At 49.9% G+C, this 19,151-nt stretch overlaps 1 protein-coding gene across 1 annotated transcript; it reads right to left on the bottom strand.

Moving 5' to 3' along the window:
* Window positions 1–44: 44 nt before the first annotated feature.
* Window positions 45–18,556, bottom strand: STIP1 (stress induced phosphoprotein 1). Its single transcript, XM_004051421.4, has 14 exons — window positions 18,253–18,556; window positions 11,236–11,445; window positions 10,188–10,329; window positions 9,898–10,039; window positions 8,713–8,881; window positions 7,123–7,249; window positions 6,925–7,027; window positions 6,546–6,666; window positions 4,467–4,563; window positions 4,210–4,334; window positions 1,677–1,713; window positions 1,361–1,464; window positions 967–1,139; window positions 45–532 (listed from the first exon to the last, which is right to left on the bottom strand). The coding sequence occupies exons 1-14, from the start codon at window positions 18,259–18,261 to the stop codon at window positions 460–462; spliced, it is 1,632 nt and encodes a 543-aa protein (XP_004051469.1). The 5' UTR covers window positions 18,262–18,556; the 3' UTR covers window positions 45–459.
* Window positions 18,557–19,151: the final 595 nt, after the last annotated feature.

Below are 19,151 nucleotides of genomic sequence, written 5' to 3'. Positions count from 1 at the left end.
AAAAAAAAAAAAAAAAAAAAATCACTCAAGGCCAAAGCAACATATAACCACGCCCAACTGGCTTGTTTTATTGTAGAAGGGGACGCAGAATAAACAACGTGAGACAGCTGGGACCTGAGGCTGGAAGAACCCCCTCCCCTCCCCATAACATGCCCACTGCCCCAAATAAAAAAAAAACCAACTATGGGAGAGCAGCCGAGACAGCAACTCGGGGCAGGGGAAGGAGACACGGAACTCGAGGGCAGCGGTGAAGAGACCATGCATGTGCTGGGAGGGCCCAGAGGCAGCGGCGGCACAAACAGCGCAGGTACGAGTCTCTGTGTCTTCCCCGGGGTTATGTATAAATATAGAGAGATGAGGCCTTTTCTCCCCTGCTCTCCCTTCCGCTCCGTGCTGCTCGCCGCGGTCCCAGCTCCTCTTTCCACATGAGGGCGAAGGGAAGGGGGGATGAACAAGTCATCACCGAATTGCAATCAGACCCACATCCATCAGCTTCTGGATCTTCTGTGCTATTACAGGATTCTTTAAGTGTCTACAGAGGAAGACGCAGTTACTTGAAATGAGACAACCTTTAAAGTCTTACTTGCTCTCAGAGCAAGCCCCAATTCAACCCCCTCTACAGAAGGCCCCGGCAGGGAGGGGTCCTGGCGAGGCCCGGGGCGCCGAGCTGCAGAGGCCTACTCCACTTCGCAGAACTTGCCAGTCCTACTCTGAGCCCACGACACAGCTTCCAGTCAAGACCTTTCTCCCAGCTAAATGGGCCTTTCCAAATGACTGCTTAAGCTATCACGACTAACAAACAAAGCCCTTCCAGCTCGCCACCCACTGCCAATCTCCTTAAGTTTAGGAAGAATGACAGAATTCCTCTTCCTCGCAGACTAAGCACACCACCCCCCAGCCGCGTGCACTCATCTGCCTGCTTTTGTTCTCCATTTCCAGCAAGGCCGCCTCTCTGACTCTACGTACTCGCTGAGTGCCTGGGGGTCCTTCTGCATCTGTTCCAGGATAAGGCGCATGGCTGGGTCACTCATGATCTGCTGCACCTCAGGGTCGGCCATGGCTCGTCGCTTCACATCTTCGGGGCTGTCGTGCCGGTTGTACTGCGCCATCATACAGCGCTGGTAGCCGTCTGCCGCCTCCTGCAGTCCAGAAGAGACAAAGGTGAAGCGTGTTAGGACCACCCAGCTCACTGCTTCAGCAGGTCCAAGATAACAGAGGTAACTGACAAGGGGAGAGAGAGCAAGTAAGAGAGAAACAGAGAGAAATGGAGGTGACAGGGAAGAAATCAGGGACTGAACATGGAAAAGACCCAACAGAGAAAGAGGCAGGGGGGGCCCCTGGAGGCCAGAAGCAGCCCCACCTTACAGCTGGAGTCCAGGTCTAGCGCCTTCTGGTACACATCCATGGCTTTGGTGTAGTCCTTCATCGCTTCCAGCGCAGCGGCTTTCCGTGTATAACCCTTGACTACAAACAGGAGAGGTGGCGCGTTATCCAACCGCAGCGCCCAAGGCTGCTCCTTGCACCTCTTCACCTGCACACCAACACTGTTCACACCTGCTGATGTTGGATCCTAAATCCTACAGGTCCCAAGGACACACAGGTAGACAAAGGGCTTGCCCTTTCCTTCTCTAATCTTTTGGCTAGAGACAGGGGACAGGCAGCAGAAAGGCACTTACTGAAGGTCGGCTCCAGCCGGATACATTCCTCACAGTCCTAGAATGAAGCAACAGAAAGAAATTAGGCTCATTCCCTTGGACAAGCTCAGTACAGGCAACTCAAACATGTGGACTTCCAACTCTAATGCCTCACCCAGCACCACACAGAGGGGACAACACCAGGAAAGACAACTCCAGATGATGGATCATCCCACACAAGACAAACTGCCCGGACTCTGCAAGAGGCTGATGTTAGAAAAACACATAGCGGGGGACAATTCCAGGTTGAGAAACTGAAGAGTACATGACAACTAGACAAAATGCGTGGGCCTTGGTCCTGAGAGCTTTGGAATCCAAAACCATTGCTGATTAAAAAACAAAACAACGCCGGGTGCGGTGGCTCATGCCTGTAATCCCAGCACTCTGGAAGGCTGAGGTGGGTGGATCACCTGAGGTCAGGAGTTCGACACCAGCCTGGCCAACATGGTGAAACCCCATCTCTACTAAAAAAAAAAAAAAAAAAAAAAAAAAAATTTGCTGGCCTGGTGGCTGCACCTGTAATAATCCCAGCTACTCAGGAGGCTGAGGCAAGAGAATCACTTGAATCCAGGAGGCAGAGGTTGCAGTGAGCCAAGGTCACGCCATTGCACTCCAGCCTGGGCAACAAGAGTGAAACTCTGTCTCAAAAAAAAAATAAAAACAAACAAACAAAAATAAAGAAACCTCAGTTTTAAAACATATTTTTGGAGAAGTGGGCAAGTCTGAGTATGGATGGACAGACGGCAGATGGCATCAGGCCTTGGTCTGGTGAGGTCGCGTGTGCTGACAGTGCTGCACTGGACAGGAGTCTTTTCAGGCAATGCGTGCACAAGACTTGGATGTCTCATTCTAAGTACCAAATGTATACAATTTCCTTTCGCAAACAGTTCAGCAAAAACAGGTCAACATTTGTCAGATAAAGGTGGAAGATACACCAGATATTCACTATGTATTCTTCTCTTTGAAACATCTTCAAAGTGAGAAATGATGAGGAAGAGAACACTATGCAGTACACTGAGCTCCCCTGGAATTAATTCCAATTCTCGCACCAAGAAGCTGGGACAGCAGCAGAAATCCCATTCATTCTTTCTCCACGCTCTCATGATTGGGAAAGTACTGCCCACCTCCCAGGTGATTGACAACCTGCTATTCTTTGCCTCACAAATCAATATGCTTTTGACATGACTCTTGCACAATCCTACTAGTAGAAATGATGTCTCTAGGCCAAGACACAGACCCAGAAGACAGTGGCACAAAATATAAAAACCAACACAAACCCAGGTATGGCCGTTTCTAGACAGGTCACACTTTGTCACGTTCCCACAATACGGTCCAGGTTTGTCAGCTAGAGAACAGTCGGAAAAAACTGCTGATAGAGGCAGGGTGGCTGAGATTCGAGAGGATTATGGGAACTCCACAGTGTCAAACAATTGTATTTGACCTAACTTGATATGACTGAGAACAGCAGACCTACCTAGCTGAGCAAAACAGAAAAGCAAGCAAGGATGGTACAGCTGCTGAAAAACATATGGTGGTTCCTCAAAAATAAAACATAGGCCGAGCGCAGTGGCTCATGCCTGTAATCCCAGCACTTTGGGAGTCCAAGACAGGAGGATCGCTTGAGCCCAGGAGTTTGAGACCAGCCTGGGAAAACATGGTGAAACCCTGTCTCTATAAAAAATACAAAAATTAGCTGGGTACAGTGGTGCACACCTGTAGTCCCAGCTACTCAGGAGGCTGAGGTGGGAGGATGGCTTAAGCCAGGGAAGTAGAGGTTGCAGTGAGCTGAGATTGTGCCACTGCACTCCAGCCAGCCTGGGCGATAGAGCCAGACCTTGTCTTTTTTTTTTTTTTTTTAAAAAAAGGGGGCCAAGCACGGTGGTTCACGCTTGTAATCCTAGCACTTTGGGAGGCTGAGGCGGGTGGATCACCTGAAGTCAGGAATTCAAGGCCAGCCTGGCCAACATGGTAAAACCCCGTTTCTACTAAAATACCCGGGAGATGGTGGTTGCAGTGAGCCGAGATCGTGCCACGGCACTCCAGCGTGGGCAGCTGAACGAGACTGTCTCAAACAAACAAACAAAAAAAGTAAACACAGACACCACATGACCCAGCAATTCCACTTCTTAAAAATGGTTAAAAAGGCAAAAACAAAGAAAAAAGAGGAAGGTTACAGGGGTGAAAGGACCCACCTTCCAATGTACTGCTAACCAGTAGTGACTCCATGGACCAGGATCAGTTAGATACAGGCCCCATATTTTACACACACACACACCCCCCTATAAATCTAGGCAACACAGCAAGACCCCAACTCTACAAAAAAATTAAAAATGTAGCAGGATGTGGTGGCATGAGCCTGTGGTCCTAGCTCCTCAGGAGGCTGAGGCAGGACAGAGTGAGACACTGTCTCAAACATCATGATCATCATCAACTCAATGTTGATGAGAACAGAGAGAGAAAACCCACTCCTCATGTGCAGGCTTTCAGTAATGGCCGCCCCCACAGGTCTCCTCACCTTGAGTGCCAGCTGGAACTCCAGGAGTTTGGTGTAGCAGGCAGCTCGATTGCTGTATAATTTGGCATCTTTCGGGTTCCTTTTGATGGCTTCTGTATAATGCTTCATGGCCTGGGGATAGTCCCCTGGGGAAGAAAAACAAAGACTGTCTTTTAAAAAGCAAAAAGCCCCCATGTGTAGCCGGCCATTTACCCCACAGCCAGGCACGGGAGGCACATCCAGCACTGCTCCCCCAATCCCCAAGCAGCAGGCAGTACCTTTCTGAAAACACTCGTTGCCTTTGTTCTTCTCCTCCAAAGCCAGGTCGGGGTTTATGTAGGCCAGCCGCTCTTGCTCCTTCAGGATTTTCTCTGCCTACAAAACATAATTCTTGAAATAATAATTTAAACACTCATAATCATCTAAATATTGGGCTTAAAAATCACATTAGGGGCTGGGCGTGGTGGCTCACGCCTGTGATCCCAGCACTTTGGGAGGCCGAGGCGGGTGGATCACGAGGTCAGGAGATCGAGACCATCCTGGCTAACATGGTGAAACCCCGTCTCTACTAAAAATACAGAAAATTAGCCTGGTGTGGTGGCGGGAGCCTGTAGTCCCAGCTACTCGGGAGGCTGAGGCAGGAGAATGGCGTGAACCTGGGAGGCGGAAGCTTGCAGTGAGCTGAGATCGCACCACTGCACTCCAGCCTGGGTGACAGAGAGAGACTCCATCTCAAAAAAAAAAAAAAAAATCAGATTAGGATTTTAATTTTCAGAGTATTGCTGGCAAGATTTTTTTCTTTTTTTTTTTGAGATAGAGTCTCGCGCTGTCGCCCAGGCTGGAGTGCAGTGGCGCGATCTTGGCTCACTGCAAGCTCTGCCTCCCGGGTTCAAGCCATTCTCCTGCCTCAGCCTCCCGAGTAGCTGGGACTACAGGCGCCCGCCACCATACCAAGCTAATTTTTTTTATTTATTTAGCAGAGACAGGGTTTCACTGTGTTAGCCAGGATGGTCTCGATCTCCTGACCTCTTGATCCGCCCACCTCAGCCTCCCAAAGGGCTGGGATCACAGGCGTGAGCCACTGCGCCTGGCTATTGCTGGCAAGATTTTTTTTTTTGAGATGGAGTCTTGCTCTCACCCAGGCTGCAGTGTAGTGGCATGATCTCGGCTCACTGCAACCTCCGCCCCCCTGAGTTCAAGTGATTCTCCTGCCTCAGCCTCCTGAGTAATTGGGATTACAGGCGCCTGCCACTGCTCCCAGCTAATTTTTTCGTATTTTTAGTACAGACAGGGTTTCACCATCTTGGCCAGGCTGGTCTTGAACTCCTGACCTCGTGATCCACCCACCTCGGCCTCCCAAAGTGCTGGGATTACAGGGGTGAGCCACTGCACCCGGCTATTGCTGGCAAGATTTTAAAAGAAATTTACAGTCTTTATAAAATAGTCAAAATGTTATGTTACAAGAACTATTAACACTCTTAATGCACAGACCCTCAATATTAACACATTTAGGGTTGAAATCTTGGCCAATACCAAAAACTGCAAAAAAAAAAAAAAACCAGATCACTTCCTACATGTTGTCACTGTTAAATGACAGAGAAAGAATCATGTAAGATGACCAAAGCCACTACCTAAAAAAAGATCAGGTTCAGCCAGGCATAGTGGCTTACGCCTATAATTCCAGCACTTTGGGAGGCTGAGGAGGGCGGATCACTTGAGTTCAGGAGTTCAAGACCAACCTGGGCAACACAGTGAGACCCCTTCTCTACAAATAAAAAAATTAGCTGGACATGGCCAGGCGCAGTGGCCTGTAATCCCAGGACTTTGGGAGGTTGAGGTGGGTGGATCATGAGGTCAGGAGTTTGAGACCAGCCTGGTCCATATAATGAAACCCCATCTCTACTAAAAATACAAAAATTAGCTGGGCATAGTGGCGTGCACCTGTAGTCTAGCTATTCAGGAGGCTGAGGCAGGAGAATTGCTTGAACCTGGGAGGCAGAGGTTGCAGTGAGCAGACACCATGCCACTGCACTCCAGCCTGGGTGACAGACTCCATCTCAAAAAAAAAAAAAAAAAAAAACAAAAAACAAAAAACAAAAATTAGCTGGACGTGGTGGCATGTGCCTGTAATCCTAGCTACTCAGGCTGAGGTGGGAAGATCACTGAAGCCCAAGAGGTTGAGGCTGCAGTGAGCCATGATTGTGCCACTGTCTTTCAGCCTGGGTGAAAAAGTGAGACCCTATCTCAAAAAAAAAAAAAAAAAAAAAAAGTCAAGTTCATTATTAAATAAAACAGTAAGAAACAATGGCTCAATTATTAGGAAAACAAGAAAATACCCCTATTCTTTTCCTACGCACCTGCTGGCATTTCTTGAGCACATCTGGGGTTCGATGCTCTGCCAGAGACTTGTTATAGAAATGGATGGCATCCTTGTACTTTTCTTCTTTGAAGTAGGAGTTGCCAATTCGAGCATATGCTCTGATAAAGAAAGAGGGACAAGGACTGCTTAGGACAAAGAGATAAGGTCAGCTCCTGCAGAAAAACACACCTGCAGCTAGAAAGGCCCACATCACTGCCTTCAACACCTTTTGTCTTGTCTCCGGTGACCTTCTTGCCAGCCCTTTCTAAACACAGCAGATTCTATGGCCAGCAGCCCTCCTCCCCATGCAGAGAAACTTAAGTCTTGGACAGCAAACCCTCCGCGCTACTCAAGGTATTCTGGAAGGTCGAGCCTACTTGGCAATCTGTCGATAGTCTTCTCGGTTTTCTCTCCCCACTTCAATGGCCTTCTCACAAAGCTCCCGGCACTTATTGTAGTCGCCCTTTTCAAAGTATACCGCTGCCAGGCAGGATGGTTAAGAAGGAACAGTCAGTCTTTGCTTCTTCCCTCAGAGACACCCAACAATTCCCTTGCCCCTTGTTTCTGGGCCTCACCTGCTTGATTGGTAATGTAAGTCATGTTGGTGGGGTCCAGCTCCTTGGCTTTGTCGTAATGCTTCAAGGCTGTGTCAAAGTCTTTCTTCTTGTAGGCATCGTTCCCCAGCTCTTTTTCTTTCAGTGCCTAGATGAGGTTTAGAAGAAGTGAGTGCTGAGCAAATCTAACTCAGGTGACAAAGACAGCAAGAAATCTATGATCTGTCACAAGTTCTGAAATACAACTAACATGAATAGAATTCTATCAAGTTCTCCTGAAGGCCTCTTCATCAATCAGCTATAGACAATACAGTCAAGTATCAGCCGTTAGAATGAAAACTAACTTCATCTTTGCTTGCTCTGAAACTCCCCCTTTTCCACCTACTCTCCTGGATCTTTGTCAGGAAGCAGAGCGCTTCTTTAGGGGAGAGGAAATCCCTTCGACTTGAAGCAACCGGTGAGGACAGCAGAGTTTTGGACCAGGCTTTATTCTGAGGCTGCAGCAGATCTGGTGTCAGTCTTGTGGTTGCCTCAGGGTCTTAGTTGTCAGGGAACCATAGCAGAGGGGGTGGTGAGAGGATGAGAAGCGGCTGAGTGGCACGAGTCTTCAGCAAAGCTCACTACCGCCCACACTGGAGGGCCTTTTTCCAGCTGAGACACCCTAAACAACCAACGCTTACCCATTTCAAGGTGCTAAATTTGGCAACAATCTGCTGTTCCAGTTTACAAGGAGGGAAATGAAATCGCTGAGGCACATGCCTTCTGCTCTAAAAGAGTGCTGCTTAGCGGACACTCCCAACCACACACCATGTCCAGCCAGGAAGCAAAGGCCTAAGGATTGATGTGGACAACATTCTTCTGGATCACGACAAGGACGTGAATTACTCTCAACTTTCCAGTCTTGCTTGGACCAACATTCACACTGGCAGCAATGAAGCCGCTGTGGTGACCATGGGAAGGGCAACTCCCGCTGCTCACTCTTTGCTACACATTACTCCTAGGAATGCTCTTGTGAAGCTTTTTTTTTTTGAGATGGAGTCTCGCTCTGTCACCCAGCCTGGAGTGTAGTGACGAGCTCTCAGCTTATTACAACCTCTGCCTCCCGAGTTCAAGCGATTCTTCTGCCTCAGCCTCCCGAGTAGCTGGGACTACAGGCGCCCACCATGACACCTGGCTACTTTTTGTGTTTTTAGTGAAGATGAGGTTTCACCATGTTGGCCAGACTGGTCTTGAACTCCTGACCTCAGGTGATCTGCCCACCTTGGCCTCCAAAAGTGCTGGGATTACAGGCATGAGCCACCGCACCTGGCCTGAAGCTGATTTTTTAACATGCTGACCATTCTAATGAATAATAGCCATAAGCTTAGCACATACTAAAGCACTCAAAATAGTTTTAGGTGGGCACAGTGGCTCGTGACTGTAATCCTAGCTGAAGCAGGAGCATCGCTTGAGGCCAGAAGTTCAAGACCAACCTGGGAAACACAGCAAGACTCCGTCTCTAAAAAAACCATAATAATCATGGTCAATCAAGGTCAACAGATGTCCCCATTCAACATAAAGATTTCTAGTTGTTTATAGATAGGTGACAGTGAGGAGAGAAAAAAACAAGACCTGCTTCTTATTCTCTGGAAGATCTTCTTCCATTGGCTCTGGCTTGGTCTCCTTTTTGGGAGGGGGTGGTGGTGGAGGTGTTGCAATCTCTTCCTCCTCATCCATACTGCCCAGATCGACCCCAAGGAGGACGCTGAGAGTGGTCATGATCCGGGGATCTTGTAGTTTCCTAGTATTGATTTAAAAAAAGAAAGAAAAATTGTAATTACTCCTCCCCACAATCAGTCTTTTAACTCCCACTTACTATTAAAGTCAGATTCCTGTGTTCAGAAGCTCCTCACCCATCAAAAGATGGCTAGATTTTGCACCACTCATGAGTTACAACTGAGAAATACTCAAACCGTCAAAACACCATCTAAAATAGAGTCAACAAAAATAAATAAAATGAAGTCACAGATAGCTGAGCACGGTGGCTCACACCTGTAATCCCAGCACTTTGGGCGGCCGAGGCGGGCAGACCACTTAAGGTCAGGAGGTTGAGACCAGCCTAGCCAACATGGTGAAACCCGCCGCTACTACTAAACATACAAAAATTAGCTGGGCGTGGTGGCGTACACCCGTAATCCCAGCTACTCAGGAGGCTGAGGCAGGAGAATCGCTTGAACCCAGGACGTGGAAGTTGCAGCGAACTGAGATCACACCACTGCACTCCAGCCTAGGTGACAGAGCGAGACTCCATCTTGAAAAAATAAAATAAAATAAAACGAAGTCACAGAGATCAAGTTTATTCCTCAAGGTTAGCAGATACACAGAGAAATGAGTTGTTTTAGGTATACTTCCGTAGCTCATCTCAGGAGCCAGAGGATTGAGATAGAGATGGATACCAGTACAAGATTTAGACACATCTTTACACATGAACTTCAACCCTGTTTCCACTCTGATATACCAACAGAGAAAGTAGGGCCTAAGTAGATGGAAAGGATGGGGTTGACGCTAGATCAGAGTTCTAGAAGAGCAGGAAAGAGGTGTATACAGATGACAAGGAACATTCTAGATTACTGTGAAATATGCTCCCCTGACCCTTTCTATAATTACAAATAAATGACCACCACCTACTGCTCTGCAGAGAATAAGCAAAGGCAAAAAACTCTGCAGTTTAGACCAGGGAACCCTCTGCTGTGAGGTTACAGGAAGAAAGCATAACATTCCCCATTTCCAGAACCTCAGTGAGCGGCGTCCACTTACGTGCCCAGGTCAGAAGGCTTGTTTCGTAGCTGCTCTATCAGCTCCCGGTAGGTAGGATCACTGAGTAGTGTCCTTGTCCTGGGATCACTCTCCAACTTCTGATACAGATTAGGCATGTTGAAAGGGTTCATGAATTTTCTCTCTGTCCAAATAAAGGAAAGCACATCACTATGAAATGAGTTCACTAGAATTACTGTGTCCCATACCCTACCAGATTGACATTTCTCGGGGGTGAAGACTCAAAATTAATCCCATTAATAATAAGAAAGAAAACTGTGCGTGGTACCTACCTGCCAACCTGGCCTCCATATTCTGTAAACCCTCTTTCAGTTGAGGGTTATTTGCCTCGTGTTTTAAGCCCTCCTCATAGGTTCGCTTGGCTTCTTCAAAGCGGTTTAAGAACTCTAGGGCTGCTGCTTTTCGTGAATAGCCCTTAAACCACCAAAGACAGACACAAAATAGAGAACACCCAGAGGTAAATCTAGAAGACGAACTCAAAAAAGAACAATTCTACTTTTATGGGGGAAAAAAATGAGTATTCACATGAAGGCCAAAGAGAAAAAAAGGAGAGGAGTAGGCTACGAGGCCAAGGCTGCTACTTTAAGGATCCATCCAAATAGCAGAGGCACATCCGCCCCGCCCTGTTCACCTCTGATCAACTGTGGTCAGTTTCTTTGGCAACGTTTTTTCCCTTATTTTTTTGGTAAAGACAGGGACTCCTTATGTTACCCAGGCTGGTCCCAAACCTTTGGGCTCCAGTAATCCTCCTGCCTCAACCTCCCAAAGTGCTGGGATTATAGGCGTGAGCCACTGCACCGGGCCTCTTCCTCCTTTTTTTTTGAGACAGGGTCTTGCTGTGTCACCTGGGCTGGATGCAGTGGCACGATTTCAGGTCACTGCAACCTCCGCTTGCCAGGCTCAGGTGATCCTCCTGCCTTAGTCTCCTGAGTAGACGGGACTACAAGCACATGCCACCATGCCTGGCTAAATTTTTTTGCATTTTTAGTACAGACAGGGTTTCACCATGTTGGCCAGGCTGGTCTTGAACTCCTGACCTCAAGTGATCTGCCCACCTCAGCCTCCCAAAGTGTTGGGATTACAGGCGTGCGTCACCGCGCCCAGCCCTGGCCTCTTCCTTCTTAGTACCAAAAATAAAGCCTGTATTACAACTAATGGCTATCTTAAATTTGATGAAAAATGCCATTTCTGAGGAGGATACTCAAACAGGGAGGTGGGTAGGTAACTATCAGTGTATCAGGACAGGTAAACCTCAGGCCACCAAAAGGCATTTCTGGAAGGGTCTGAAGGGCCTCTCTCCCTCCACTGCCCACAGCTGACCTTGCCCCAGTCAGGCTTTAGGTCGACAGTCTTGCAGCCATCCTCGTAAGCCTTCTGGTAGTCTCCTTTCTTGGCATAGGCAGCAGAACGGTTGCTGTACAGCACGTGGTTGTGGGGATCCAGCTTAATAGCTTCGGAGTAGCACTGTAAGGCATCATCGATGTTACCCACGCTCAGGGCCTTGTTGCCTTTCTCCTTCAGCTCATTGACCTGAGGGGAAAGGAACACACAGCTTCTCTATGATGTGCCCATTTAATCCCAAGCTTTAAAGACAACACTCATTCTTTCATGTAGTTACCAACAAATAGGTGACTTTACAGATCAGAAGAGAGAAAACCGGTTCATTTATTTAATTTCTCACACCTTCCCTAAGGAGCCAGCAAAGAAAAAATAAGCAGGGGCAAAGAGCCCAGGCTGCACTCCACGCTGGCCCCCATGTGACGAACGAGGGCTCTGCCACTCTTCCGGTCTCCACATGGAGCTCACGAAGCCACTCCAGAATGTGCCACATGCTCCTTCCATGGAAAAGTCAATGCATTTGCCACAGATTTCCAAAGCATCCAAATGACAAACAGAGCACAGCCCTAGTCACCCCTCACAGGAAGAAGGTGGGCGGAGTGGCACTGATACATGCTCCAGTGACCCAAAGGCTGTGGGATGGCAGCGGAGGCTTCTCTTTCTTGGGAGCGGTAAGATGCTTGCCTATGGCATAGTTGTCATCTCCTCCCATCAGGGAAGAACCAGTCTCCATTTCCTGGTGTGGCAACATGTCGCCACAGGATAGATAAATGTTCATTAATGGGTAACAGTCAAGCTAGCTCCCCAAATTGATTCCTGCCATTCTTAAATATTACATTACAAAGGGGATGGAGAATAAAGAAATGCTACTGTGGTTTAAACCTCTCCCTTCTCAAACATATAAAGTGCAAGAAGTAAGGATACAGTGGGGTTTTGTTTTGTTGTGTTTTTTGAGACAGAGTCTCACTCTGTCACCCAGGCTGGAGTGCAGTGGCATGATCTCGGCTCACTGCAACCTCCGCCTCCCAGGTTCAAGCGATTCTCCTGCCTCAGCCTCCCAAGTAGCTGGGACTACAGGTGCACACCCCCACGCCTGGCTAATTTTTGTAATTTTAGTAGAGACGGGGTTTCACCATATTGGTCAGGCTGGTCTTAAACTCCTGACCTCAGGTGATCCACACGCCTTGGCCTCCCAAAGTGCTGGGATTACAGGTGTGAGCCACCGCGCCCGGCGGGATACAGCAGTTTTAAAAAGTGAGGCAGCTCTGCCTGGCCGCCCCACCGACTAGGAAGTGAGGAGCGCCTCTGCCCGGCCGCCCAACTGACTAGGGAGAGAGGAGCACCTCTGTCCACCTGCCCCACCGTCTTGCAAGTGAGGTGCGCCTCTGTTGGGCCGCTGTGCAACCCTCCAAGTGTGAAGTGACAGCCTTGTGTGTGATCTTTCTGCCCTCCCCAAGTTTGCATTTTCCACATTAAAGTTTACTTTTTCATTAAAAAAAAAAAAAGTGAGGCAGGCCTTGGCCCTGTCAGAACAGGGTCCTCACTGAACGGTTTCTCCTTACTGAGCTGCCCCACAAAAGGTCAGGTGCCCCACAGCAGCCTACCTGAGGGCAGGCAACCCCTTGAGAAGCTCATTGTATTTATTATTATTATTTTTTGAGACAGAGTCTTGCTCTGTCCCCAGACTGGAGTGTAGTGGCACAATCTTGCCTCACGGCAACCTCCGCCTCCTAGGTTCAAGCGATTCTCCTGCCTCAGCCTCCTGAGTAGCTGGGATTACAGTCACCCGCCACCACGCCCAGCTAATTTTTGTATTTTTAGTAGAGATGGGGTTTCACCATGTTGGCCAGGCTGGTCTCGAACTCCTGACCTCTTAATCCACCCATCTCAGCCTCCCAAAGTGCTGGGATTACAGGCGTAAGCCACCGCGCCTGGCCATATTTATTTTTTTTTTAACGATGGCATCTCACTCTCTTACCAGCCTGGAGTGCAGTGGCATGATCACAGCTGACTGTAACCTTGAGCTCCTGGGCTCAAGCAATCCTCCTCACTCAGCCTTTTTTTTTGAGACAGAGTTTCACTCTGGTTGCCCAGGCTGGAGTGCAATAGCGCGATCTTGCCTCACCACAACCTCTGCCTCCCAGGTTCAAGAGATTCTCCTGCCTCAGCCTCCTGAGTAGCTGGGATTACAGACACGCACTACCACATCCGTCTAATTTTGTATTTTTAGTAGAGATGGGGTTTCTCCATGTTGGTCAGGCTGGTCTTGAACTCCTGGCCTCAGGTGATCTGCCCGCCTTGGCCTCCCAAAGTGCTGGGATTACTGGTGTGAGCCACTGCGCCCGGCCAACTCAGCCTTTTAAGTAGCTGGGACTACAAGTGTGTGTCACCACGCCTGGCTAAATGTTTTTTTCTTTTTGTGGTAGAAATGGTGTCTCACCATATTGCCCAGGCTTGTCTCAAACTCTTGGCCTAAAGCAACCCTCCTGCCTCAGTCTCCCAAAGGTGAACCACCACACCAGGCCAAAATACACTTTTAAGAGGTAAACGTTCTGTGAGATAGAGTTATGTCACCGAAGTTACTAACTCATTCTATGTATTATCCACCCACGACCCAGTAAATTGATGCAAGAAATAGTTTTGTCAAGAGAAATGATTTTAGGCTGTAATCTCAGCACTTTGGGAAGCTGAGGTGGGTAGATTAACTGAGGTCAGGAGTTCGAGACCAGCCTGGCCAACATGGTGAAACCCCGTCTCTACTACAAATACAAAAATTAGCTGCTGCCGGGTGCGGTGGCTCACGCCTGTAATCCCAGCACTTTGGGAGGCCAAGGTGGGCAGATCACCTGAGGTCAGGAGTTCGAGACCAGCCTCAACATGGAGAAACCCCGTCTCTACTAAAAATACAAAAAAAATTAGCCGGGCGTGGTGGTGCATGCCTGTAATCCCAGCTACTTGGGAGGCTGAGGCAGGAAAATTGCTTGAACCTGGAAGGAGGTTGCAGTAAGCTGAGATCGCGTCATTGCACTCCAGCCTGGGCAACAAGAGCGAAACTCAGTCTTAAAAAAAACAAAAAGATAAATAAATAAATAAATAAATTGGCTGGATGTGGTGGTGCATGCCTGTAGTCCCAGCTACTAAGCAGGCTGAGGCAGGAGAATCATCTGAACCTGGGAGTCAGAGGCTGCAGTGAGCCGAGATCACACCACTGCATTCTCACCTGGAGGACAGAGTGAGACTCTACTTGAAAAAAAAAAAAAGAGAAATGATTTTGGAATCCTCACATAGAGAGATCAGGAACTTCCATCAATCAGAGACCTTACAGAGGCAAGGGCAGAAGGAACCTGCCAAATTAAGCAAACAAGGGATAAAAAGTCCTACAGCCCAAGATGGAGGTCAGAAGACGAAGAGTTAACAAAACTCAAGTGGTGTCAAGAGGCAGCTGGTGAAGTTCCTGCCTATGCTTTAGAAAAGCATTTTTCAAACAGAGCACTGATCAGCAGTGGGTCAGGAAATCAATTTTGGGGGTCATGACCAGCATTTTAAGAGACCAAATGGGACAAAAAAATACCAGCACACAGTACACATAACAGTAAATACCGTTTTGCTGAATGTGTTACATGGCTGTACGCCTGTGTTGGGTTAAATGTAAGAAGCGTATCATTGTGGGATTTGAAAGGCCCCTATTGAAAAAAAAAAGCCTGAACATTCAAAATCTGTCCAACTTTTTTTTTTGGAGATGCAGTTTCGCTGTCATTCAGGCTGGAGGGCAGTGGCGCAATCTTGGCTCACTGCAACCTCGACCAGCCAGGTTCAAGCAATTGTCCTGCCTCAGTCTCCCACGTAGCTGGGACCACAGGCGCGCGCCACAAGGCCCGCTTATTTTATTTATTTTTTTTTTTTGAGACGGAGTCTCGCTGTTACCCAGTCTGGAGTGCAGTGGCGCAATCTCGGCTCACTTCAAGGTCCGCCTCCCGGGTTCAAGCGATTCTCCTGCCTCAGCCTCCCAAGTAGCTGGGACTACAGGCGCGTGCCACCACATCCAGCTAATTTTTGTATTTTTAATAGAGACAGGGTTTCACCATATTGGCCTGGCTGGTCTTGAGCTCCTGACCTCGTGATCCACCCACCTCAACCTCCCAAAGTGTTGGGATTACAGGTGTGAGCCAGCACGCCCGGCCCATTTTTTCTTTTTTTTTTTGTATTTTTACTAGAGACGGGGTTTCACCATGCTGGACAGGTTGGTCTCAAACTCCTGACTTTATGATCCGCCCACCTCGGCCTCCCAAAGTGCTGGGATTACAAGTGTGAGCCACTGCACTCAGCCCAACTTGAGTATTTTCTAAACTGAAATACAAACCTCACAGTTGAAAATGAAAACAAAAGGTAGAGAAATCGTGTTTTCAGGAATGGCTTCCAGATGGTGGGCTCAAACACACCTGGGATTAAATGCCAGGTCATCTGTACAGCTGCCATGCCAGTTTGCTGTCCTGAGTTAAGTCAAATATTCATTCACCATCTACCTACCTGTACATACACTTCTATCACCAGTGGTGGTAATTTAAAAACAAACATTTTAAGACCAGGCAAGGTGACTCACGCCTGTAATCCTAGTGTAATGAAGTGGGAGGCCAAGGCTAGAGGATTGCTTGAGCCTAGAAATTCGAGACCAGCCTGGGAAACAGCAAAACCCCTGTCTCTACAAAAAATTTTAAAATTAGCCAGTTGTGGTGGTGTGCCCAGCTACTCAGGAGAGTGAGACAGGAGGATCGCTTGAGGCCAGGAACTTGAGGCTGCAGTGAGCTATGATCCCACCAGGGCACTTCAGCCTGGGCCACAGAACCAGACCCTGTCTCTAAAAAAAATACAAAATAAATTTGGTAACAGAGATCGTTTCTTTTTTTCTTTTTTTTTTTTGAGATGGAGTCTCACTCTGTCACCCAGGCTAGAGTGCAGTGGTGCGATCACGGCTCACTGCAACCTACGCCTCCCGGGTTGAAGCAATTCTCCTATCTCAGCCTCTCCAATAGCTGGGATTACAGGCCTGCGCCATGCCCCGCTAATTTTTGTACTTTTAGTAGAGAGGGGGTTTCACCATGTTGGCCAGGCTGGTGTCGAACTCCTGACCTCAGATGATTCGCCCACCTTGGCCTCCCAAAATGCTAGGGTTATAGGCGTGAGCCACTGCGCCCAGCCGAGATCCTTTTCTTTTTTTTTTTTTTTGAGACGGAGTCTCGCTCTGTGGCCCAGGCTGGAGTGAGATGGAGTCTCGCTCTGTGGCCCAGGCTGGAGTGCAGTGGCGCAATCTCGGCTCACTGCAAGCTCTGCCTCCCGGGTTCACGCCATTCTCCTGCCTCAGCCTCCAGAGTAGCTGGGACTACAGGTGCCCACCACCACGCCCGGCTAATTTTTCTTTTGTATTTTTAGTAGAGACGGGGTTTCACTGTGCTAGCCAGGATGGTCTCGATCTCCTGACCTCGTGATCCGCCTGCCTCGGCCTCCCAAAGTGCTGGGATTACAGACTGAGCCACCGTGCCCGGCCCCAGATCCTTTCTTAAAGGTAAAAGAGCAACGTCTTATTCCAGAAATCTTTTCCTCACCTATACTACAGCCCATTTAACCCTAGATACAACTGAAATATTATATGGGCACAAAAAAGTTTACTAACTTCATTTCCACTCTTTTTAAAACAGCAAGGAAGCTCGAGCTTTGCCTAAAGCAGCAACCGCTACAGGAGACCAAAGGCTCAGCTCTGTAGCTCACACCAAAAAAAGGATGGTAGTCACTAGTCCATCGAGATGTCTTATTTAAGGGGAGAGTGTGGGCGATCTTAGTTTTATGGCCCTGAAGTAAGAACCAGATACCAGGTATAGTTTCAGAATTGTCACCCCCAAGTGTTATGGGCCCGGAGCGAAGACAGTAGTACTCCCGAGCGGGAGGATGATTTCTCGGAGGTTGGTAGAGGTTTCTTGGAGGTTGTTTTGTCCTTTTTCTTCCGATGAATCATTACAGCTCAATGACAGCTTCAAATCGAACAAAACCCCTAGGCCTTTCACAACCACAAACTACTGAGGACATAACCAAGTCACTGAAAGGAAGCAGCAACCGCTTCAAACTCGGCCCCTCAAATGCTCAGTAGAGGCCCATAACTTCCAACGGTTGATCTCTGTAAATTGTCTACAACCACCCCCGGGTCGTCAGAAACCCATCTTTCAGACCCACCTTTCGGAAGTGTTGGTCCTCGGTCACTCGACAATCACACACACAAGCATACAAAAAGAGGGGGAGGGGCCGCAATACATTTGTAAAACACTGTCAGAGATGGAATTCGTCCCAAGGACTTTTGCGGCACCCTTCCCTTTCCTGCATCAGGTAGAGTCGGTCTGTCGCTCCTCAGACCCCCGCTCAACGCTCTCCCACCCTGACCTTCTCAGATGTAGAAGAGTAAGATTTGCCCCAACTGCATCCCAGGCTGCTAAGATCCTCGGCTACTCCCAGTGTATCCCCGTCCCCGCTCCCTGGATCCGTCCAAGTTCCTCGTGGCTAAGTCCCGAGCGGTTTCTCCGTCGGCCGTCTCAGATCTCCCGGAGGGCTACCTCGCGGGTGCGGACCCCGGCCCACGGCCCACGGCCCACCTCCACCCCGCCCCCTGCGGCCCGCACCCTCCCCAGCATGGCCCGCAGCCGCCCCCACGGGACGCCTTCAGGGCCCGGTCGCGACCCCTCTTCCCGCCGCCGGCCGGACTCACCCAAGCTGTGGCCTCCTCCCGGCCCTCCTCGCCCAACCAGGGGGCGATGGGCGCTCCCCGCGGCCGGCCTCGCTACAGATCCCGCTCCCGCCCGCCGCCCGCGGCCCTCACCTCCCCGCCGCCGCCCCGTCCGGCCCCAGCGCCCAGCTCCGGCCGCCTCGATCCGGCGCCCGCCCCGCCCCCCTACCGCGGCTTGGCCACCGCCGGTCCCCGAGCAGTCTCGGGGCCTCAGCCCGCCCCTCCCCCTTCACCTGCTCCATAGCGAAGCGCGGTCCGGAAGCCCGTTGAATCGAATCCGTCCGCTCCGCGTTCCCAACCGCACGCGCCGCCTTCTGGAACCTACTAGAAGCTGCCGGGACCCCGGCTCCCGCCCCTTCCTCGCCTGCTCACTGGTCGAGTTCTTCTAGGGGGAATGTCTGTGCTGCTCTACTATTGGCTTGAGGTCCAGCCCATCATCTCCACTTCCCTCTCATTGGACAGCGGGGAGTAATTCCCTCAACCCTGCCTCCCCCGCACCTCAGGATTGGGCGCTCCTCTATAAACCCACCCATCTCAGGCTCCACGAATGGAGGGAGGAGCGAACTTCTGCGACACGGATTGGTCTTTTGCACTGCCAATCGTAGCCGCGCTGGCCGCGCCCATTGGTTCTGATCGTTCTGGAAATTTCCACCTCTCCCATTGGGCTGCCGGACTCCATGTCGGCACCGCCTTCAGAATGAGAGCGATTCCAATTGGGCGGAGGGTTGCCAACTCTTTGCGCTGATTGGTTTAAATCGCTGCCCTTCAAAAGGCCGAGTTTCGCCCCGCCCGTGGTATATGGGAGTACCGGCTGCAGTCGGGGTCTGTAGCTGTGTCGCCGGCGGCTTCGGGGCCTGTGGGTTGCTTTCCCTTTCGCTCCGGAGTGCCGCGAGTTCCAGGCGGTCCCCGGGATCGCCAGCGGCACAGGGCCCCAGCCCTTCGCCCGTGCATCGGGATGGGGGTCCTAGCCGGTGGGAGCTGCCTGGCCCTCGAGCGCCAGCTACCCGCGTTGTCCAGCGCTCCGGCCTCGGCCCGGCCCTCCTGCATCCTGGCTGTTAGGTTCTGAATGTTCCGAAAATGCCACGTGACCGCGAGGGCGCTTGGGCTTGGGCTGGACAGGCCGGGGATCTCA

The sequence above is a fragment of the Gorilla gorilla genome, chromosome 9 (assembly GCF_029281585.2).
Source record: "Gorilla gorilla gorilla isolate KB3781 chromosome 9, NHGRI_mGorGor1-v2.1_pri, whole genome shotgun sequence".
Lineage (NCBI taxonomy): Eukaryota > Metazoa > Chordata > Mammalia > Primates > Hominidae > Gorilla > Gorilla gorilla.
The sequence above is the reverse complement of the archived record's forward strand: the minus strand, read 5'-3'. Positions and strand labels throughout refer to the sequence as shown.